Source organism: Pipistrellus hanaki (assembly GCF_964339955.1).
Source record: "Pipistrellus hanaki genome assembly, chromosome: 8".
Taxonomy (NCBI): Eukaryota; Metazoa; Chordata; class Mammalia; order Chiroptera; family Vespertilionidae; genus Pipistrellus; species Pipistrellus hanaki.
Window position 1 is genome coordinate 47,121,934 of NC_140510.1, and position 24,875 is coordinate 47,146,808.

A 24,875-nucleotide genomic window follows, 5' to 3' on the forward strand; every position below is an offset into this window, starting at 1 on the left:
TAAATAAATAAACCAAGATGCTAGCAAAAATTAAAAGGCTTCAGTAGTGAAAATGAATTTTAACTATTTACATCTGCTTGCAGTGTTATAAATGATGAAAACCTAGTGCTCAAATCCTTCATAATAAAAATTTATTCTGCACTTTAATACAAAGGCTATGTTGCATAAACAGAGGATTTAAAGCTGTAGCAGAGTGGGTGAATGAAAGACAAATGGCAATCTTTCTGGCTCCAGTAGATGCCATTCCCTATCACACAATGTTTCCCACTCATAAATACATGACAAATACTTCCGCAATCATTTTTTACGAGCAGGGATGCACAGGGGGTAGTCAATGGCTAGCCTGAGGGAAAATAGGAACAGCAGGCGGCAGAAACTGTACAGAAAATGGCTATGTGGTAAATTCTCTTCTGGAACATCACTCAGTTACCCAGTCTTTGATCTTTCAGCTACAATTACACTAACTTCCACAAGAGCGCACCCCCCCTTCAGCCCCCCAAACTTACACACAACCCAAACCAGATCATTAACTATACATAAAAATCTAAAATTTGATTTTATAAATAGGACCATCCATTCCTCTACATGTTTATAAATTAAAATTTGCTATTTAGACAAGAGTTGGTTTACTTTCAATTGGCTATAACCATATCATCATCACAACTGGTCTCACAAAAAAACATGGGGTGTCTGGCGACAGCTAAATCACAGACTGGCGTCTCCCAAGCAGTCTGTCTACCATTAGGGTATGGGAAATAGTATTTACTATACAATTAGAGCCAGGGAGTTCTACCTGTAATCATCCAAATACAGGTGTGAGAAGCCCCTCTGGGCAAGGAAACTGACTCATCCCTTTTCATGGATACTTTGATGTCAGTATTGTTTCACGGAACCTTAGGAAACATTACCATTTATACCATAATGAGAAGATTTATTAACTAAGGTCAATAAATTTAAAATTCTTCCCCAAAGGTAACAATTTTTAACACATTAATCATCAAATTTATAAGAATTTGAAACAAGACACAAGTGTTTATTTTAAATTTATCTATTGGAGGACACTGACCAGTGAGAACAAAATTTTCATGTTAAGTTTATGCTTTCTAGAATATTACCAATAAAGAGGTCAAATTCAACTTTCTATCAGGAACACAAAATGTCTTATAGTAATATTAACAGGACATTTTTAGTTGCAGTAATTTCACAGAATTTATTCTAATGATTTATTGGAGTTAACCATCTGACATTAATTATTGTTTTGGCTTCCAGTCTATGAATGTTTATTTTTCAGTTTAAAGCTTCTCACTCTTTGATATCATATGGAAATGAGAATTTTTAATGGAAAATTGAAACCATGTGCATCTAAGTACTTAATGAAGTACAGGAAAAAACCGACAATATATTTTAGGGGAATTTAGATATTTTGCTGTGGATAGTTTTGATTTGTTTGTATAAATACTGAGAGCCCAGAGGGGCAAGTCAAAGCAAGTATTATGCCAAATGTGTATATGTTCACATGTTATATGAAAATATAGATTTTTTTTGAAGTTATTAGTGAGTGAAAGGAAACTGCACGTTTTGGTTGCATGTCAACAATTATAATCAATACATGGATACATAGTTTTTAACTTTGCCACACTTTTAAAGTATTTGAAATATATTTGGTCCTCCCTCTGCCCCACAGTTGTTTTTATTCTAAATTAAAAATAACTTTTTTAAAGCATTCGATCTGGATTTTAAAATTTATGTCCAACTGTAATCCCAAGTAGGTATTTTAAAGTCACTTATCAGCACAGCTAAAATTCCTAGCTTAAAATTTTTTATTGCTCTAACTACATTTATTCTCATTTTGCAAAGAAAACAAATAATGTTCTTTAAATTTAAATTTGAAAAGTAAATATGTATGATTCAATATTACCTAATTTAGTTGTTTGTTTGGTTTTTTTTTAGTTCTCTCAGTGTAAATCAATTAAAATATTTATCTCAGAATTTAAACCCAGGCAAAGCTTTCTCATCCATTTTAAATTTTTTAATAAGAGGGGGAAAAAATTAAAATCCAACATAGCAGTATATACACATATGTATGTGTTTGTGTACAGATATGATATGTCTGGATACCCGAGGAGGAAAAACTTACCATTTGTTTTTCTTTCTAATGTAATCTTTTTCAGAAAGATTAACCAAGTAGACCATTGGTTTTGAAGTCAGAAATAAGTATTTATTCAGCACTTCAATCTAAAGTGAGAAACAGAAAAATAATCCCTTTCAAAACTTGATAACTATTTAACTGTTTAAACAAGTAGCCTTTTGCATTTTTATAAATCTTCTTTCTAAAAGATTAGTTATTATAAAATATCAGGAACAGGAGAAAAGAATTAACAATCCTGGGAATAAGCAATCATTGACAGAACTAGATATAATAATTAGTGTAAAATAATAACAACTCTAATTTGTTCTCTAAGAAATCAAAGCAAAGGCAATAATAAATGGCATAATATTTATAACTTACCTCTTTGTCATTCCAATCATGATAAAAGCGAACAGGTTTCTTTTGATCTATAACCCAGGATTTGACTTTGCACATTATGTCCTATATACAATTGAGAAAAAAAGTAAATACAAGAATACTACTAAGCATTTAGACTAAAATCCAACTAAATACTAAAATTAAAGGGGGAACTAAGACATAGAGATTACTTTTAGTATCTCATTATGAAACTAAATAACAATGAAACATTGTAGCATTAAAATATTAATATATAAAATGTGAAATACTAGCAAAATTAGTAAAGGTCTTAACATTTTTAAGACAATTCAACTATTAAAGACAGTAATATTTCAACATTACCAAGTGATGCCACTTGCAAGATAAACATACTATTAGGAAATTGGGGGCGGGGGGAGGGGGAACACTAGAGAAAGACTGAATTATAATTTTTCTTAAAAAGAAAACCAAACAAATAGATGAACTTGAATCTATTATTGATAACCCTTTTTAATATGAATTAATTTTTTGCCAACACCTTCTCCCTGCCCACTTCTCCTGTCCCCACTCCAACAATCCCCCTCCAACCTGCCAAAGCCTCCATTACACAATGGCAAGAGCCCTGCACTGGTGACCTCCAACCAGCTGCATTCACTTTCAGAACATCTCTCTCTGCTGGAAATCTAAAGGCCTTTTAGTTAGCAAGCTAGTGTGCATTCAGAAGGAGTAACTGCAGGAAGAGCCCAATGTGCTTTGTTTCTCTGGCCTTTCTTCACAGAAAGATTAATCATCTGTGAAATGGAAACGGCAAACAGCAAGTGACACAAACTGAACCCTTCAAGCCTTTCCTCATCAGTTTTGTGGTTCTGAATCTAAAAGCTGCGTGTGGCAAGGTTCCCCTTACAGGCAGGTGTTAATAAAAGGCTCTAGGGTCCGAAAGGTCAAACTTAGCTCTTCCAGAAGTGCATTTGAGAGTCATCTGTTTTTTGTTGTTAAAGATAATTTATGGATGTTTAAAACATGCAATTTTAAAAATCTGTAATACACAATTATTAGTAATAGGTCTTTTTAATTTTCATCGATGCATTTTCCTTTACCAAAAATCAGTTATTCTTATGTAAATATCCACTTATATAATTTACCTCAATATTAGTATATCTTCCTTCCAAATCTTGCTGTTAATAACAGAAAAAATAAGGAAAAAGTCCTATATCCTTAGATCCTGATTTGAAACACTCCAGGAAAAGGACTTCCCACAGATTTTAACAAGGAAGGGGCAAGCTAAAAACTTTTAATGAAATGTAACATGCTCTGCTTAAGAATAATCACTTTTACTCTTCTATAACTGAATTTCACTCATAAATGTTTAAAAGTGGCTAATGTAACACCATTTCCTACAAGGAGAAGATCAAAGTGCTATATTACAAATGCATTATGATTAAAAAAGCCCTGTGCAGCCTTGCTATTAACTGTTCTTTAAACCCTAAAAGGCTTCCCATAGATCTCACTTGGCACTGCATATACAACCTTTGACAAGTAATGTAGACCATTTTTATTCATTGCCTAAAATTGTAGGCAATTATGTGCGTCACACTGGCCACCTGCAAATTCTGAATGCCTGCTCCAGTTGTCAGTGTAAAAAACTAATGTCGGAGGGGATTAATCTAGGGGGAGAGAGTCCTCTTTAATGGCTCCAGCAGGTGAAATGGCCCAGCTGGTTACTATGATGAGTGGCCAGCACAGCTTATGTAGGGATACGCAACAAGACAGAAGAAAACAGTGGTGCCATCTTATATTTGGTTTCATTAGTTTTTTTTTTTTTTTTTTTCAATTAAAGAAAGAGAAGAGAAGAAAATAGACAAAAGAAAGCCAAACCAAAAATAAAGAAGGAAATTAAATTTTAATTATGTAAAAAGTATAAAATACTTTTGTAACTATAAACACTTTTACAAAATGAATGGGATTCAATAAATGCTGGATGCCAGTGAAGGAATTCCAGTATATCTCGCTCATTTTAAATTAGCTAGACCATCTCTTCAGACATAAAAGTCTTATCACAAAAGCTTTTTAGCATCCCCCACCTCCTTACACCTAAATACTGTATTATAAATTAGAAGTACTCAAATTTTAAAGAGAATTAACTCATAACTAAAGTTACCAAATAGTGTATTAATTAAAGCCACACTGAAATCTTTTTAGAAAATCTGTCACTATCTTTGAACAGTTGAAAATAAAAATACCTTAAAATGTAAGATATTTTATTTTGTACTCAGTTCTCTCTTAATTATTCCCACAAAATATTTAATAGCCAGGAAAAGACAGATTAGCAAAAGATGTCAGTTTTACTAAAGACAAAATATAGATTGATCAGATAAGATTATGTTACATACGTGATCATTATATGATACAGTTGCAATGCATTGCTTTTCTTACTTTTAGTAAAAATTAAATTTTAGCAAGAAATTAAAAAATATTATGTTCCTTATCTAAAAGACTTCTAATTAGATTTAAAAAAAACACACATTTGGACATATTTGTATACAATGTTTAATGGATCGACTGAATTTTTTTTCTTATGCTTGTATATATAAAATTATGGTTAGAACAAGAAAGGATTCCAGTTCAGCGAATTTCGTTAACTGAAAAAATAATCTAGTACATACCTAACTTACTTTTAACAATTAGAATACGGTAAGAACATAAAATAAAACATTTTAATGCTTGACGACTCAGAAGTTATTTTAGGATTTTGTATTTCTTTAGTAACATCGTGATGTAGAAATACAGATATAGAAGGACTGTTTTGATAACTGTAGCAAATTTCTCATTTTCAAAATAAATCCTGCACATGATGGAGATTATACAAAAATTCCTGGCCATTTGAACTTTTTTTGTTACAAGGCAGTGATGTGTGTATACTATTTGTAGAGTTAACAGCTTAATGATAAGTGTGGAAATAAATCCTGGGTCTACCACTCACCAGGTCTGTGACCTATTACTTCACTGATAAAATTCAGATGGGAACACTATCTACCCTCCTCGGGGTTGCTACGATCATCAAAAGAGATAATGCATATAAGGAGTTTAGTGCAGTTCTGGGCACAGAGTATGTTCTCAGTCAATGTGAGTTGTGGCTATTGTTATTATGATTGTTGAAAAATTAAATGCTAGTGATCTACAAAATGCAATATATTTCTTTGGGCAATCCTTTAAAGCAAATAAGTATACATTTTTCACAAATGAACAATTGTCCAGTGGTCCTTTTTTCCAAATTACTGAAGGTTACCAACAATACTGGCTTTCTCAGTGAACTCAATTCAGGTTTCTAGTCTTAACATTCTACAAGAATTAGCTAGTTTTTGTTGAACTATCTTTTAACTGCAAAAAACAAAACAAAACAAAACAAAAAAACTTAATACAAACACATCTCAGATACCTTGCTCTTCTACTTTGACTCATCTTACCAAAAACCTCATATTTCACTTTTAAAATGCTCTATGTTTTATGCATTTTATATTGTTGTTGGGAATAGCACCTGTAATGTATTTAGAATCAGGGAGGATGTGTGACTTGCTTAAATTCCCATAGCTAGTAAGTGGCATAGGTGAGACTAAAATTCAGATTTAAGTGATTCGAAATTCAAGTTCTATCCTATCACCTTGGCCTGTTTGTCTTCTTTACTGCCTTTCTAATTGCTCCTTTTTTAGCCTAGCAATTCCCAAAGTTGTCATTCAGTCTTCATTCTCATCCCAAGGTCATCAGAGAAATTCGATATCCTTACTTTTTAGGTACAATCTGTCAATTCATGTATCACAAAAATAATATTTTTCTCTGCATAAAATAATACAACCCAGTTATTTACTAGATTTTCCAAGAATAATTACTAGTCTTCTCTATTTTGATATTCTTCAGTTTCCATAGCAAAAATTATTCATCTGTAATCCATAGAATCAGTGGTTCCCTCACCCTGAAATTGAATTTTTTTAAATATATTTTTATGATTTCAGAGAGGGAGAGAGAGATAGATACATCAATGAGGAGAGAGAATCATTGATTGGCTGCCTCCTATACACTTCTACTGGGGAATGAGCCCGCAACCTGGCCATGTGCCCCCTGACAGGAATCAAATGTGGGACCCTTCAGTCCACAGGCCAATGTTCTATCCACTGACCTAAACCAACTAGGGCTAAAACTGTATTTAAAGTTCTCTGTTTATGTGCCTTTGAAGGATGATGGCGCATTTCTCCCAAATGCTTTTAAAAGGGATTTATTATCCAAAAAAATGAAGAACAAAGGTTGTGAGTGATTCTGCGGCAATACTCAAATGCAACAACAGCCAATAAAGTAATGTTCCAGGTCCTTGGACTCCCAGATGCGAGGTTCAGACACTGACCTAAAACTTGCTTCAGCCAGACCCTGCACTCGATTTTCATCTATCCTGATCAACACTGTGCAGATTAAAATTCAACATTTATCTAACATAATTCCAGTTAAATCCCAATAGGGATGTTGGAGAACATTACAAATTGAATATATCATTGCTCTGAAAGAATGACTTGCGTGAGAGAATAAAAATGTTTAGAGAGAAAAATGTGTCCTGCTTTACTATGTATTAAAATAAACCACAATAAACAATGGAATACTATGCTCCTACACAATGGAATACTATGCTGCTGCAAAAAGAAGGAAATCTTACAATTTGTAGCAGCATGGATGGAACTGGAGAGCATTATGCTAAGTGAAATAAGCCAGTCAGTGAAAGAAAAATACCACAAGATCTCACTCATTAACGGATAATAAAGAACATTATAAACTGACTAGAGGCCTGGTGCACAATATTCATGCACTTGGGTGGTTCCTTAGCCCGGCCTGGGCCCTCTGCAGTCCAGGAGCCCTCAGGGGATGTCTGGGAGCCCATGGGAAGTGTACCTAAGCCAGCAGTCAGACATCCTTAGTGCTGCTGTGGAGGTGGGAGAGGCTCCCTCCACCGCCACTGTGCTCGCCAGCTGTGAGCCTGGCTTCCGGCTGAGCGGTGCTCTCCTGGTGGAGTGCACTGACCACCAAAGTGCAGCTCCTGTGTTGAGCATCTGCCCCCTGGTGGTTAGTGCGTGTCACAGTGACTGGTCATTCCTCTGTTCAGTCGATTTGCATATTAGCCTTTTATTATATAGAATGAACAAAAAGATATGATACAGAGGCAGAGAAGCATCAAACAGACTGTCAAATTACAGCAGGAAGGCTGGGGGGGAGAAGGGGGGAGGAGATCAACTGAAGGACTTGTATGCATACAAATAAGCATAACCAATGAATGCAAGACACTGGAGGACAGGGGAGTGAGGGCCTGTGCCAGTGGGTAGGGGAGGCCAGGGGAAGGTAAATGGGAGAAAAAAATAAGACATGTGTACTACTATTTATAATACTTTAAACAATAAAAGAAAAAAATATATATATACACACACTTATACATATATTCAAAAAATAAAAAATAAATAAAAAGACTAAAAAAATAAAACAAACCACAAAGCTACAGTAATTAGAACAGCATGATACTAACACCAGAAGAGAGGTATAAATTAGAAACAACCTTTGCCCTGGCTGAGTAGCTCAGGTGGTTAGAGCCTCGTCTTGATATGTCAAGGTTGTGGGTTCAATTGCCAGTCACAGCACATACAAGAAGCAAACAATGGATGTATAAAATAAGTAGAACAACAAATCAACGCTTTTTTCTCTCTCTCTCAAATCAATTTTTAAAAAGATAGAAACAACCTAAAAACCCATAAACTGGAGATTTGCTAATAAATTATGGAGTATTCTTAGAACAGTTTTTATCCATTCAGACAAGATACAGGTATATCTATATACACATTCACATGCAAAAATGTCCAAAATACATTGCTTAGTGAAAAAAGTAAGTTCAGAACAACAGAATAAGTTTAAGAATATGGATTTTATCATCAAACAGATTTGGGTATAAGCCCTGGCTCTGCCAGTTTCTAACTGTGTTACTTTGGGGCTGCTACTAAACATAAGTTTGTTTCTATAAAAGTGGTAATAACCCCAATTTAAAATATGATGATTTTAAGAATTAAATGAGAAAATACATGTAAAGTAGCTGCCACAGTTCAATAGACATTAAGTATTACTATTTATGACAGAACACATAATATGATTCCATTTGTGGTTTTGAAACTATATATAATAAGTAAAAGTAAATGTACTCAAATAATGAAACTGGATAGGAGCTATATCAAATTGTCAACAACAGAAACATTTACAAGACTGGATTATAGAAGACTCTCCTTTTCTGCCTTCTTTTTAAAAAACTATGGATATTAAACATCCTGTATTAATAGGATGAGGGTAAAGGAAGGACTTCGTCTACTCTCTGCCCACCATCTGTAATCCTAAAATTTGATGGCTAAATGGATAGACTTGGCATTTTATCAAGGTGACTCACTCTTATTCTGTGATAATTACAGCCTCCAAGCCTGATACTTTCCTCTAGCCAAACCCGTTACCCTAATACCCGATGGTGACACTCAGATGAGCTGACCTGTGCTGGCTGGGTGGCTGTAACACAGCACAGCCAACAATGCATTCAGAATAGAAAAATGGCAGCAAGGCCTCGGCTCAAAATAGTCTGGCTAGAAAGTCCACTAATACAGCTTCCTCCTTTTTCAGCCCAAGTATCCCCTTTAAATATTCTAAATTGAGACAACATCAAGCTGAGCTTTCTCTCATGAAATAAACTTCCATTGTATATTCTAAGTTAAGATTTAGGATCTGCCTGAATCAGAATATTAAGCATTTGTTGCTCTACTAGATGAATGTTGCTGTTTATAAAGATCAAAGAACTGATCTCTGACTCTTCCTCTTTCTACAGGAAAGGTAACTAATAAGGACTTTATGGAGATACTAACATCCTATTTTTAATTTTCTTCATGTGTTTGGTTGGCTATAGGCAAAGAGAAAGTAGACAGGTGGGAATATCCAAGAAAGTATGCCTTTAGTGTATGTACCATAGTATCAGTTCTTATATGAGTTAATTTCCCTTAGGATGCACATACATAGATGGATCTAAAGTAGTCTGGCCTCAAATGAGTCTAATTCTTGTGACACTTGCCTCAAACACAATACATTCTTTTGTGTTATCCTGGAAGTCTTAAGCAGTGTTGCACTTCTGAACTGCTATCCTCAAATAACAGTGAGCACTGAGGACTTACAATGTAGAGCTGCTCATTTTACACAGTATATTAAATACATTATTCTACATGGTGCTTTACTCTCAGTATTCTCCTAAAGGAATCTGACTCAGTCCACATAGTCTCCTGGCCAGAACTAGTGGGCACTTGACCTATAAAGTGGTCTCGTTAAACACACACACACACACACACACACACACACACACAAAACCTTGATGTGATAAATAAGCCGACTCTAAGTAAGCAGAAGTAACGAAGATGCAGAAATCAGGAACAAAAAGCAATATATAAAACAGCAGATGAACGGCAGAGCACCGCCAGAGAAACGCACAGGCTGTCCTGGGATGACATAGAATTCAACTCCAAAAGGCCTGACTATACCATACTTTCTGCTCTTGAATATTTTTGGATTTCCTTCTCACCTTGCATTTTAAAAATAAAAATTCATTTATTAAAACAGTCTAAGCTGAGTTTCTGTTCCTTACAACAAAACCCCCCAATTAAAAAATACAACAACTCTTCTCAGATTCAGTGAGTTAGGATTTAAGTCTATCAGATCATACCTATTTGTTCACATAATATAATAGGTGTTTTTTTTTATTTTCATCGCGATGTATTTTCTTCTTTTACCATAAATCAGTTCTTCTATAACTATCCACTTACATAAATTACCTCGATATTTAGTATATCTTTCTTTCAAATTTTGTTACCAACAGAAAAATAAGGAAAAAGTCCTATATCCTTAGACGCTGACTTGAAACACTCCAGAAAAAGGACTTTCCACAAATTTTAACAAGGAAGGGGCAAGCTAACTATTTGTAATGAAACCTAACATGTTATGCTTAAGAATAATCACTTTTACTCTGCTGTAAGTGAATTTCACTCATAAATGTTTAAAAGTAGCTAATGAAGCAACATTTCCTACAAGGAGAAGATCAAAGTGCTATATTACAAATGCATTATGATTAAACACAATGATTTGCTTAAAATAATTACTATAAGCCAAGAAAGTAAAATTTCTTATGCAATGTTAAATTAATCCTGGTCAATTATCCTTACACTAGAGGCAAGGTGCATGAAATTCATGCATGGGTAGGGTCCTTAGTCCTGGTCAGCAATCAGGGCCAATCAGGGCCTTCCAGCTGCCAGCAGGGGCCTTCCTTCACTCTGCGCCGCCCCCTGGTGGTCAATGCATGCCATATTGAGTGACCGAACTCCCGGTATCCCGGTTGAACTCCCGAGGGGACACTTTACATATTAGCCTTTTATATATATATGGATTATCATGCTTCTCATTCCCATTCAAGAAAAAGGAGATTCTATCTCAATCCTTCCCACTGGCCTAGGAGTATCATTGTAAGAAAAAAAACAAAAACAACAACACAAAAAACCCTCATTTATGCTGAGAATAATTACTATGATAACTGTTTCTCCAGGAGCCATGAAGTAGTCCCACCTACCACAGTCTGACTCCCACAGTGGTATTACCACATCAAATTAAGCAACTTGTCATTTTTATTTTGAAAATTTTATAACCCATTTCCTAACTTTTAATCACATTCCTGGTTCCTACATTTTCAAATGGTCTGCTACAGTTAATAGTTTTAACTTTGGGGTTCATTTCTCCAAGTTTATTTTTATAAAAGCAATAAAATCAAAGTATAAAAACATTTAAGGGGAAAGCATTCGTAATTCTACCTCCCTAAGCCTCTTTTATCACAACATTTCTTTCTAGGTGATTTTCAATAATTTCTCCAACCCTAGCCGGTTTGGTACAGTGGATAGAGCATCAGCCTGCATACTGAAGGGTCCCAGGTTCGATTACTGTCAAGGGCACATGCACAAGTTTTGGGATCAATTCCCAGTAATAAGTGTGCAGGAGGCAGCCAATCAATGATTCTCTGTCATCATTGATGTTTCTCTCTCTTCCTCTCCCTTCCTCTCTGAAATCAATACAAAAATTTATTTTAAAAAATTAATAACTACAATGACCACACTTCTCTATCACTAACACTTTGAAGATATACACAGCAACCATATAAACACTCAAGATTACAGCTAAACATGACTTTTTAAATGAACACCTTAAATAGCCTGTCACCATAATACTTGGTTGCTAAAAGAAAATGAAGTTTCTTAATAATTTTTTAACAAAAGAGATCCTTGGATTGTAAAATTCTATACCGATATTAGATATTTTATTTTAAAATCTTAACCAAGAAAAATGAACTTATAGTATGTAAAGCTATAAATTTTACTTACATATTCAGGTTTTAGTTTTTTATCTCCTCCTCTCACAGCCACTTTTTCTAGTTTATCTATAATGGGCCCAATCATTTCTTCATCTTTAAGCTGAAGCTCTTCATGTATTATTTCTATATCTCGAATAGGATCTACACTTCCTTCAACATGTGTTATGTCATCATCTTCAAAAGCACCTAAAATCAATTAAAAGGAAGAAATGAAATAATTTTTAAAAATCCAGAAAGTCATTATTAGAATAAAAATCCCTATAAGGTTAATAATTATATAAATTATTCTGAATTCTTGCAAGTAAGATATAACAATTTTTTCTATTTAGTAATAATTAGGGCACTAGCAACAAAACAGTAATTTAAGAGCTTCAACATTTCAAAAACTGACTAAAATAAAATTATGATCTTTTAGAAAGAAAATTATGTTCCAGAACTACTGGTATTTTCAGGTTTGGTACATTAAGGTACTGAATTCCAGGCTGAGAGCCTGAAGTTCTAAGACTGTTAGGGTTTCCAAGGGAAACCGGATTTGAGGGAGGCAGGCAAAATCATCTGGCAGACCTCTTCCCTGCTTCAATCTACTTTATCACTGTGGTTCTGACGGTGATTAGATAATGAACCACTCAGACACACAATTTACACAGCAGCTAATTTCATCGGCCTGATTTGAGGGTATGGTTTTTAGGGGGCTATCAAAGAAGCAGATGAAGGTGCATTTGTCATATATGAGTGACAACCATTCACACTATCTGAACAAAATGGTGCTGGCCCTTATTAGAAACACATGCTATTATCACATATTTAAAGTGCAGTTGAAGCCATAATTTCAAATTGCCAACTGGAAACATAAGGGTAAAACAACCAGATATTACTGAAGCATGTGTACTGACTTTATGCCCTTTTGAAGACATAATGTGGCAACATAATTCAACTGGGATTTACTCAAATTACCAGATAAAGAACAGCATTGCAAAAATGAACAAATACTAAGAAATATTACAAATAGAGAGCAATGACATACCCATAAACAATAAACAAATTCATAAATAAATTGTTAATTAAATTAAAATTACCAATTAGATTATGCTCCCAAAATGACATGTTTTAAAACATAAAGAATTGTTATTTTACATAGAGGTACCATAGGAATCATAAGACAGTTTGAGTTTGATGGAAAAATAGTGACTATAGCTCATTCTACATACCAAAGACCAAAATATTCTCATTACAGGTTACAAAGGGTTTTAAAATTTAATTTCCTCAAATTAAAAATAATTAAGCTCATTGTATCTCAATGTGGAATTATTCATTAATAATAAAACATACATATATTACTGCAATTAAAACATACGTATTTAAAATACTACTTAAGTTTTCTTGACATACAACTGAGGTTTTATTATACAGTGCCAAATTCATATGCACAATACTGAATGATGTAGGAAGAAATGAGAAGATGCATTATGTCTTATTAATAAACATATGAGACAGATCAGGATTTAGGTAAATTTTTAATTATTTTAAAAGTATGTAAAAAGTCTCCGTGGAAGGACAGCATCATGTATTTCTTGTCATGATCTGAGGCATCTTACACAAATGGCACAATAAGAACATAAAAATAAAAGTTAGCTTGCTGGCAGTCTGAATAACAAAGGAAACAGGGTCAGTTCACTTATAGAAATAACTAAACTTTTTCTGACACTCAAAATGAAAAATATCCTAAATAGTTGTCATTATGTAGGGGCAATGAGCAACTACTATAGTAATGTCCTCAATAACATCCCTACAGTAAATGTATCAGCAGGTTTTAAATGGCAATGTCTTAATGAAAACCCTCAATTTTAACCAAGTGGGTAACAGAGAGAAACAATAATCCCAACTCTCCTGGAAGCAAAGAAAATAAAGCACTCTGATAATCTGAACTAATCCAAACAGAAAACCTAGAATAAAGGTTGGGGGGATCACTTGTTTATCTTACAACCTTCAAATTATTCTCCAGAATGCACCTTGCCTGGTGTCTGCCAAGGATTAGGTTAGGAAAGGAGTTGTGACTGGATCATCACTAATCTATTGCCCCTACTATAAGAATAAAATCTTTATTTCCACCACTACCACCACCACCACCCGATAGCTGTCAGTTCTCTATCCATGTCTATCTCTATTTTGCTTGTTAGTTCATTTTGTTGATTAGATTTTCCATATGAGTGCAATCATATGGTACTTGTCTTTCTCTGATTGGCTTATTTCACTTAGCATAATGACCTGGTCCAGGTCTATCCATGTTGCCACAAAGGGTAAAATTTCCTTTTTATCCACTAATCTATTGTTGGACACTTAGGTTGCTTTCAAATCTTGTCTATCCTATATAATAAAAGCCTAATATACTAAGCTTATAGGAAATTTGGTGGCCATTTGGGCAACTTACCATTTCTTAGAACTAAAAAATTATTGAATAAACTTTTCAAAGACATGCTCCTGGTTCATTAACAGACTTTACACTTACATTATTATAGCTTTATTGGTTAAGAAAAAGGGCTTTAAAGTCAGACAGGCTTACTGGTCATAAAATTTTAGCCAAATCATTGAACTTCTAAGGACCTCATTTTCACATTTTTAAAATGAAGTTCTTTCTACCTCTCAGAGAATGGATATGATTAAATCATGATAACAAAGTGCTAAGCAAAGAGCCCAACATATAGAATTATTTCAAGTAGCTGGAGCATATACTCATTTTTTAAGATGAAGGAATTAGTAATTTAGAAGAAATGCCAAAGTAATGCACTCAAACATTAAATTTGAGTAATAACATTTCATGTTCCTCAGCTTTTTAGAATTGGTCAAAATAAACTTTGTGAGTTTATAGGTGAGAGGGCAGGGCGGGGTGAGGATGGGCTCCTGACTCCACTGTGGGGCAGGGCGGAGTTATCCTCCATTCTGTAACTGAACCCTAGCCCTCACCCAATCAATCAGGGTTAGCCGAGGCAGTGACATCACCACCGACCGGAGCAAAACCCCTGGACTGGGCGAAATTCGCGCTCTCTTCCACCATGCTGCAGGCATGAGTGGGACAGAGCCCATGCTAGCATGGAAAAGGCTCTTTTGTTTATTGCATCAGACTCGGCTCCCTGGTGGTCCTTGGGGATCACGAAGTCTGGGCGTAACAATAGGGTTTCCACACACACACACACCCCCCCCCTTAATTCTGGCTAGTTCAGCAGATCATTTTTACTCTACTCTATGACCAAAGTTATTTATTTCAATTGCACATTACTAAAACAATTATAATTTTTGTGATTAATAAATATTTGTAATAATTATTATTACAATTCTCCTTTGAGAAAAACACTGTACTGGTAAAGATAATTTCATTTACCTTGAAGACTATACTATAGCATACTGAATTGCCTGGTGAGAAAGTTATTTCCATTTCAATTCTCTTTCAGCCTTTCTATGTCAAAGAAAGTCTCAGTTTGATGCTGTTGGTCTTTAATAGCTTAAGTTTATAAATTTATCTTTTTTAATTTTTATTTTTATTTATTTATTTTAAGTCAATATTTATTGTTCATATTGTAACAAAAGTTCCTCATTATTTCCCCCCTCCACCAGGTTCCCATCCCATTCGCTGCCCTTTCCCCACCCCCATTGTACTCATCCATACGTGCACAGCTTATGTTCAATCTCTTCCTGCATCTACCACTCCTCTTTCCCCCCCCCCCCCCCCGAGAATTGTTAGTCCACTCCCCTCCCGTATCTCTGATTCTATTATAATCAACAGTTAATATTGTTCATCAGATTTTTTAATTTCCTTGTGTGTTTTTTTAATTAATAAACTTTTATATTTTTAAGAATAAATTTTAAAATCTAATAATTTTAAACCTTGTTTTTTCTGCCCTGGGAACTGAGAAGCAAACTTGTTTACATGTAAACTTGCCCTTAGGCTACCAAAAGGCATAGCCATTCAAATGTAAATGAACACATTGTTTAAAGATTGCTGCTGGCTGGAATTGGATTACCTGTTCTGGGTGGGAAGGGCTTGTCCTCCCCTTTCTCCATTAAAATTAAGGTGTTAGCTTTAAAACCTCTTTTTGTATAAATTTATCTTTTTAAGAACAGAGCAGGCCTCAGCCTCTGTGCTTCTAAAGACTAAAAGCTGTAATAAATAGGTAGTTTTCACTGTATTTTTATTTTCTTCAATATTGGCGATACTCATTTCCCACTTACATTAGAGACAAAATTTCCTGTTTAAGTAAATTTTGGAGTAAAATCAAGAAATGCAGGATTAACTATTAGAGGCCTGGTGCTCAACATTTGTGCATGGGAATAGGGGAAGTGGGTAGTTTCCTCAGCCCCACCTGCACCCTCTTGTAATCTGGGACCCCTCAGGGGATATCCACCTGCTGGCTTAGGCCTGCTCCCTGCCATGAGCCAGGCTTCTGGCTGAGCAGCACTCCCCTGTGGGAGCGCACTGACCACCAGGGAGCAGCTCCTGTGTTAAGCATCTGAACCCTGGTGGTCAGTGTGTGTCATAGTGACTGGTCATTCAGCCGTTTGGTCGATTTGCATATTAGGGTTTTATTATATAGGATGGTCATTTTGGTGGTGGAATGTTATCAAATGAGATAAAAAATTTTGGTACTATTCTGTGTAAAATAGTATAATGCAATAGAGCTTGTATGTGCTGGAGGATGGGGAGGAGGGCACATTTCTGTGTAATACTTCAGCTAAAAGAGTCAGGGAGGCCTCTGAGGAGATGACATTAAAGCTGACACCAGAATGGCCAGAATATGAATGGTAGCAATGTGAAGATCTGAAAAAGAAGGTTCTAAGAAGTAAATATAAAAATTTTAAAATGGGAACAATATTGAAATGTTCAGAAATAGGAATAAAATCAGTATGAGTGAACCAAGCAGAGTATAGTAAATAGAGTGTAAGGCAGTTCACATATGTTTGTAGGATATGGAAGTTTGGATTTTGTTCTAGTTGTATTGAGAAGCCATTGATTGGAGAGCTTTAAATAAAGGGGTAGGTAATTAAGATTTATGATTAAGAGGGGCTACTTGGCACTTTAAAAAGAACAGACTCTAAGGAAGGGACAAGAGTGATGACAGAAAGACTAAGTTAGGAAGTGGCTGTAGTAGTGCAGATGAGAGATGACCAGAAAATGTAGAGAAAACGATATGTTTTTGTTGAGGGTAGACTGGATGTAGGAAGGAAGATCATGACTATAGATATAAAATTAGGAGTTACCTGATATTTTTATTTAAAGTTATGGGTCTGGATGACATCTTGTAGAGACAGCACCCCAACACTTCGATATCTGATAGGGATAGTCTTGGCAAAAGAGAATAAGAAGGGATGACAAAGTCAGAGAAAAGGTAGTAGTATGCTTTCCTCGGGAGTAAGAGTAAGAAAATATTTTAAGAAGGAAGAAGTAGCCGAAACCGGTTTGGCTCAGTGGTAGAGCGTTGGTCTGAGGACTGAAAGGTCCCAGGTTCGATTCCGGTCAAGGGCATGTACATTGGTTGCGGGCACATCCCCAGTGGGGGGTGTGCAAGAGGCAGCTGATCGATGATTCTCTCTCATCGATGTTTCTAACTCTCTATCCTTCTCTCCTCCTCTCTGTAAAAAAATCAATAAAATATATTTAAAAAAAAAAAAAAGAAGAAATAATCAACTGTGACAGATGCTGTTTAGAGATAAAGAAAGATAAGTATAGTAAAAAGTGGCTCTTTGAGAAATACTTTAATAGTTATATCCCTTTTTACTACTGTCTATTTCTTCCATATATTAGAGATGAGAATACTATGACCCAAGGACATAAAACATGGACCTATCCTCTTATTTCTTATAACTCATGGGTACAAAAGGGCTAAATTTCAGCATCTCTAAGTTCACTCAGTTTTTAAAAATATTCCTCTCTATATATAATCTAAGTGGACTGATGATATAAGGTAAAAACAGCATATGATTTCTTATATCTTTAAGAGAAATCCTACCAGTCAAGAAGAAATCATAGCCACTTTCAAAGTTGCAAACCCAGGTAAGCTGGCATAAATAAACAACGAAATAAAACTTGCAGCTGGTCAACCAGATAGAGAAGCATCAACACCACAAATGTCACCAATATCAAAAGCAGTAAAATCAAGTCACATATAAGGCTTTAGAATTCTACAAGGGAGCTCTATACCAAAAGACAGTGGAACAATGTCTTCAAAGTTCGAAAGGAAAGAAATTGTTACTCCAGAATTTTATATCCAGCCGACTGGTATTTTACTGTTAGAAATAGAAACCAATGGCAAATAGACTCTGAGCTTAATGTTCTGTAACATATAAAACTAAACAACTACAGAAATTATGTTAACAAAACAGAACATAAGTACTGTATTATAAACTATGAAAAGTTGGGAATAGTAATATAAAAACTCAAAGATGGGGAGAGGGGAAATAAAAACATAATGGTATTCATTTCCTCATCTTTCAGAGTAAGGAATCAATAGATGCCATATAAAGATGAAACATGTAATTAAAATATTTTCTCCAACCTTTTAGTGTTTCCATGATCCTATAGTAGGATCATCTAAGTTCACTGATTTCTTCTATATTACTCCAGTTCTTCTTCTTTCTTTTTCAAACTTAATTAAAAAACAAAATTTAGTGTTCTATTTAAAATAACAGATGTACTAATGATCACATTTATATAAAATCTTATCTCATTCTTAATAAAAGTGATCAAATGTTAATGAAAATAATTCCCTGGCAGTGAGCAATTTTGCTAATCTTTAAAAGTTTTTGTCTTGCTTAAACTTTTTATAATGAACATGCATTGTACATACAGAACATATCATTTGTATTATTTTATTTTTTGTTAATTCTCACCCATGGATATTTTTCCCACTGATTTTTAGAGATTGGTAGGGAGGAAGGGAGGGAGAGAAAAAGAGAGAGATCATTGATGTGAGAGAGAACCATCAATTGGTTGTCTCTCGTATGCGCCAAACGAGGGCCAGGGTTCGAACCTGCAACCCAGATATGTGGCTTAAACCAGGAATCAAACTTGCGATCCTTCCATACACGGGCAGACACTCTAACTACTGAGCACACCAGGCAGGGCCAAAACAAGTCATTTTAAAAAGTCATTCTTTTTGAAACACAATAAAAAAAAACTTATAGAGAAATTTACACAAATCTTAGTCAACATTTTGGTTTTGCAGTGACTAGTCACAAAGAGAAAAGCACAATTAGCATGAAATTTATTTTATATCTATACATTTCTCTCTCTCTCTCTCTCTCTCATCTCTCATATGCATGTGTGTGTGTACATGTCTCTCTCTCTCTTTCTCTCTATATATATCCTATATAATAAAGAAGTAATATGCAAATTGAATGTCACACCCTCACAAGATGGCTGCCTACAACCAGGCTGGCAAGAGGTGTTACCTGGAGTATTTTCATTAACATTTGATCACTTTTATTAAGAATGAGATAAGATTTTATATAAATGTGATCATTAGTACATCTGTTATTTTAAGTAGAACACTAAATTTTGTTTTTTAATTAAGTTTGAAAGAGAAAGAAAAAGAACTTAACAAGCACGCTGCATGGGGCAACCAGGTCAGCAGGGGGGTTAGTGAGGGACAACCGAACAACTAAACAGCAGGCTGTGTGGGGAGACCAGGCCTGCGGAGAGCCATGAGAGGCAACCAGGTCTGTAGTTGGGGGTGACCAGGCCAGCAAGGGAGAGCAGTTAGGGGTGACCAAGCCAGCAGAGGGGGGAAGTTGGGGGCAACCAGGCCAGAAGAGGGGGCAGTAAGAGGCGACCAGGCCAGCAGAGGGGGATGCAGTTGGGGGTGACCAGGCCAGCAGGCAGGTAAGCAATTAGGTGCCAATGGTCCAGGATTGTGAGAGGGATGTTCGACTGCTGGTTTAAGCCCGATTCCCAGCATTGGAGAGGGTGCAGGCTGGGCTAAGGGGACCCCCTACCCCCGTGCACAAATTTCATGCACTGGGCCTCATAAAATAAATAAATGGGTGGCTGAAAATAATATTAATTATAGTAAACCTTCATTATTAAATGATTTGCTATAGGAGAAAATTAACCATAAGCTAGCCTCAGTCTGGATTCTATCACAAAGATTTTTTACAGAGCTATCCTACAACGTTTCCTTTTACAACAAAGCACCTTTTCCAAAAGTTTTGTGACTTCTCTCACATTTACAATGCTTTCAAAACAAAACCACAGCCCTGGCTGGGTAGCTCAACTGGTTAGAGCATCATCCCGATACACCAAGGCTACAGGTTCATATCCAGTCAGGGCACATACAAGAATTAACCAATGAATGCATAAATAAGCAGAACAACAAACTAATGCTTTTCTTTCTCTCTCTCTCTCTCTCTCTCTCCCCTCCCTCTCTCTCTTCCCCCTACCCCTTTCTTCTTAGGAGAGAAGCATCAGATCAATAAAATCAATAAAAATAATTAAACATACACGCACACACACATAACTCCGCTTAACTTAAAAAAACAACAACACAAAAAAACCTCTTCTTTCCTGTTACCCAGAGATGACCTACTATTTCCCACTTCATAGGAAAAATGCATATCATCTTTGGAACACCAATACCCCATATATATATATATATATATATATATATATATATATATATATATATATATCTCAATATATATCAATATATATCTATATATATCTATATATATATATATATATATATATATATATATATATATATTTTATTGATTTCTTACAGAGAGGAAGAAAGAGGGACAGAGAGCTAGAAACATCGATGAAAGAGAATCATCGATCAGCTGCCTCTTGCACACTCACCACCGGGAATGTGCCCACAACCAAGGTACATGCCCTTGACCAGAATCAAACCCGGGACCTTTCAGTCCCCAGGCCGACACTCTATCCACTGAGCCAAACCAGTCTCGGCACCAATACCCCTTTTTGTTTTTACCCAATCTCTTTTTCTTTCCAGCAATAAAATGCCACCTTTTACTATTATAATTATGACCAATTTCTCTACCATCTCTGTTCTGGATCTTTATGTTCTACCAAGGAAGTTTGCTCCACAAACTTCTTTGTATTTCCTGAGACCTCAACCTATTATGCCTTCCTCTCCTATATCATTTGTATCGTCTTCACCTCCACTAATAACTCTCACATCTAAGATTCTATAGTAAATGAATCATTTCAGTCACCATTAGACATTAATTCCCATTTCAGCTATTGTTTTCTTTCCTCCAGTTCAGTGTCAAACTTCTTGAAAGGGCTGTTTATATCTGCTCTCTCCATTCTTTATATCCCATTTAAAAATTAACACATTGCAGTTTGGAATATGCCCCTACCATACTATCAGAAATTGATTTTAAAAAAGGACACCAATAATATACCTTCATGAAGGTAAACCAAAGAGCCATTGTTCAGGAATCATGAATGATCTCTCTCAGTAGGATCTAATTTGAGAGCAATAACATAGTCTCTTTCACTACTTATTTCCAATGGCATATTCTAACTTTCTTCTATCTTCTTAAACCATTCCTTTTCTTGCTCCAACTATCCCATAAAGGTTGATATATCCCTTAGCTCTCTTACCCCTCTACTATATACTAATTAACATAATTTGTAACCCAATAACCCCCGAGTAGCTTTAGTATACTTTGAAGTAATAGATAAAAGGAGTCAAAAATTTTTTTTTAGTTATTATAAATAAAGTATCTACACTAATAAAAGAGAAACATGCAAACTGACTGTCCCTCCGCTATGCCAACCAACCAATCAGGAGCAAGTACGCAAATCAACCCAACAAAGATGGTGGTTAATTTGCATACACAGGTGCGGAGAGAAGACTGAAGACAGCATAGAAGGAAGCCAAGCGCTGCAGAAGGAGTGAAGTGGCAGAGAAGGGAGCAAGGCAGCAGAGACAGGAGGAAGCAAGGCAGTGGAGAAAGGAGGAAAGCTCCTTTCTCTACTTCACTCAGGCAGCAGAAAGCCCTATTCTTGCAGGAATAGGCCCAAGGGATTGTTTATATTCCTGCAACAGGCCTCTAGTTTATATTATAAAAATTCATTCACTAAGTGAATATTTAAGCTAAACTTGTGGTGAGACACATTTGACTATTCATATGTGCTGAGATTCTGCATATTTATTTCTTGGTATGATGTGGCAGAAATGAGTTAGCTATTTTCAATTATTATATGTCAATTGAAGATTGATCAATTTACTCACTCATTCATTCAAAACCTATCTTATTCCATAAAGATATAAGTAAGAAGGATAAATCTATACTCTGTTTAGGATGCTAAATCTAACTGCAAAGAACTTTAGAAATAAAAATATACTTTGGAAATTCAAGAGTTTAGTTAACTGCTCTGCTACTTAAATTTAAGCTGTCTTAGAAAGAAAACATCTCCAGCTAGAATTAGAAATAGTTTTAAATACATGATATATTTAAGTGTACAGATTCCAGAGCAATACTTCATAAACCACCTGTCATGGAAACTTTGATATTCCAAATAGGATGTCTATAGAGTTTTGGTGGAAATAAGATATGTGGTCAAGATGAATTTATGATAAATTAATAATAATATTATAATTATGTTTTCCTATTCTTTACCACTATACAGTGAAGAGATAAGGAATCCCTTGGTATATACACCAATGCACAAACTGCCATCCCTTAACACATATGCAAACCACAATATGCCTTGCTAAGTAGAAGCTCTCTATTTAAAGAAAGTTTGCTTATATACCTAACAATATGCTAAATCTTCTGAGAATTAAAAACAAAAATCAAGTCCTGGCCAGTGTTACTAAGTGGTTAAAGCATCAGTCTGCACAAAGAAGGATCACGGGTTCGATTCCCAGTCAAGGGCATGTACCTGGGTTGCAGGTGCACTCCCCAGACCTGATTGGGGTGTATTTGGGAGGCAATCACTCTCTCTCACATCAATGTTTCTCTTTCTATCTCCCCTTCATTCCCTCTCTGAAAAACAATGGAAAAAAAATATTCTCAAGTGAGGATATATCAAAACAGTAAGATCCTGCTCTCAATGATTGGACAATCTTGATTAAGTAAACAAATTTAATCCAGTAAAAAAAAATGAGAACAATACTCACTAGCAAGAACTTTAAATATAGGTTTAACAATAATTAATTAGTAAGGTCCTTAAATATAGAAAACAATAGTATAGGCTAAAGAAGATGAAGAAAGATTGAATCTTATTCATGGCACCAAAACATCCTGTATGCTACATGACTTCACATTCTTTCCAGCTTGTCTTATGTGGCAAATACTGTTTTGATCTATATTTAAATCCAGAGTACTACCAAAATAACGCCACATTCCTAAACCAGTAAAAGATAATTTTTTAAATAAGTGTTAGAAAACAAAGATATACTGCTAAAAAATCTTTCTTTTCAAATTCCTAATTCATTCTAAAGAAACAGGAGAGAGCTAAACTTACATTGGTAATTCACTTAATGTCTATAGCTTTATTCATAGCATGGGGACATGCCAGTTCCTATTTACTTTCCATAAATGACATGACAAAAATTCTTTATTGTCTGGGGAAAAGAGTAGTTTAAAGAGAGAGTTAAAGCTGTTTATTGCACACTCCAAATGCTTGGATTTAGAAATACCCTTTAAGCACAGATTTACAGATGCACTTTAAAACTCTAGTCTTATTCTAAATAAAGCCCCTTCTCATCTTGACAGTAAAAGTGATTTGAGCAAAACCAGAACCTAATTCATAGCTGGACCTCAAACTTGTGTAATTTTAAAAAATCTTTAAATTAAATGAAATGTGTAGTTTTAAATAGTTTTCTTAAGTTAGAAAGTGAGAGAAGGGCACCTCAATTTATTATACTTACTTCAAAAATCAATTTGCTTTCTTAAAAATATTCAGGAACACATAAAAGAACTAATAAATCATTCTGCTAACAAAATTCTGCTAAAAAGGATGTAGGCTTAAATTTCTAAGCTTTCAGAATTTAAAGCAAATGAAAAGGTTTGTATCCATCAAATGTTAATTACTATAAGTGGTTATATTTATAGACCTCTGGAAAAATAAAATATTTTGTAAACATATAAAAATGGAAATAATTGGTCTAGTAATGTAAACTGCTAATTACTTGATGCACTAGCATAAGTGGAGTAGCATAACTAGATTTGGTGGGTTATACTTATTTACAACAACAAATCAATCAAAAGTAGCCTTTAAAGTCTTTAACCTTCATTTTCCAGAGGAAAACCTATTATTTGAAATATAGGAAAAAAACCCTAAAATAATCCAGTCTATGCCACAGGCTAATTGTTTAATGCTTCAGGATAGAAAATAGAACTATGGGTAGGGTAAAGATTTGCTTTTTGCTCTGCTTCTCTTCCAGAGCTTTCCCCTCCTCTTCTCTCATACAGGGAAAAGCTTTAAAACTAAATCCTGGCCAAGAGGAAGTAAATTACCATCCCCTAAAGACTCTCAGACATCCCCCAAGGGCTCCTGGACTGTGAGAGGGTCCAGTCCTGGCTGAGGGACCCCACCACGAGTTCACGAATTTCATGCACTGGGCCTCTAGTATACTATAACTAAGACCAATAAACACAGCAAAACAAGAAAAATCAAGACAAAGGATCAGCATGAATCAGACTCAAGGAAGGAAAGTTTAAATATAGATGAGATCTTTCTGAGACAGATATTAGCAAAGGGAAGCAGAGTTAAGAGAACATTCCAGGCAGGATGGAAGTGTAACTATACCAAAGGCACAGACTGAAATCAGACTATTCGGTTCAAATTTGAATTTCAGACTGTTTGATTCATTAATTGTATAATTACTGAATTTCTCTGTGGCTTAGTTTTCTTGTCTGTAAAATATAGACAATGATACCTACCTCATAGATTGTTTTGAAGATTGAAAG

The 24,875-nt window shown here is 35.1% G+C and overlaps 1 protein-coding gene across 1 annotated transcript in view; it reads right to left on the reverse strand.

Annotated features, from left to right (window-relative positions):
- Positions 1-24,875, reverse strand: part of OLA1 (Obg like ATPase 1) — a 121,598-nt gene that overhangs the window by 47,484 nt on the left and 49,239 nt on the right. The window contains exons 5-7 of the mRNA XM_084892675.1: positions 11,950-12,125; positions 2,510-2,590; positions 2,138-2,235 (exon numbers count right to left, since the gene is read on the reverse strand). Of these exons, the coding sequence (XP_084748801.1) occupies positions 2,138-2,235; positions 2,510-2,590; positions 11,950-12,125 (355 nt within the window). The remainder of the gene's footprint in view (positions 1-2,137; positions 2,236-2,509; positions 2,591-11,949; positions 12,126-24,875) is intronic.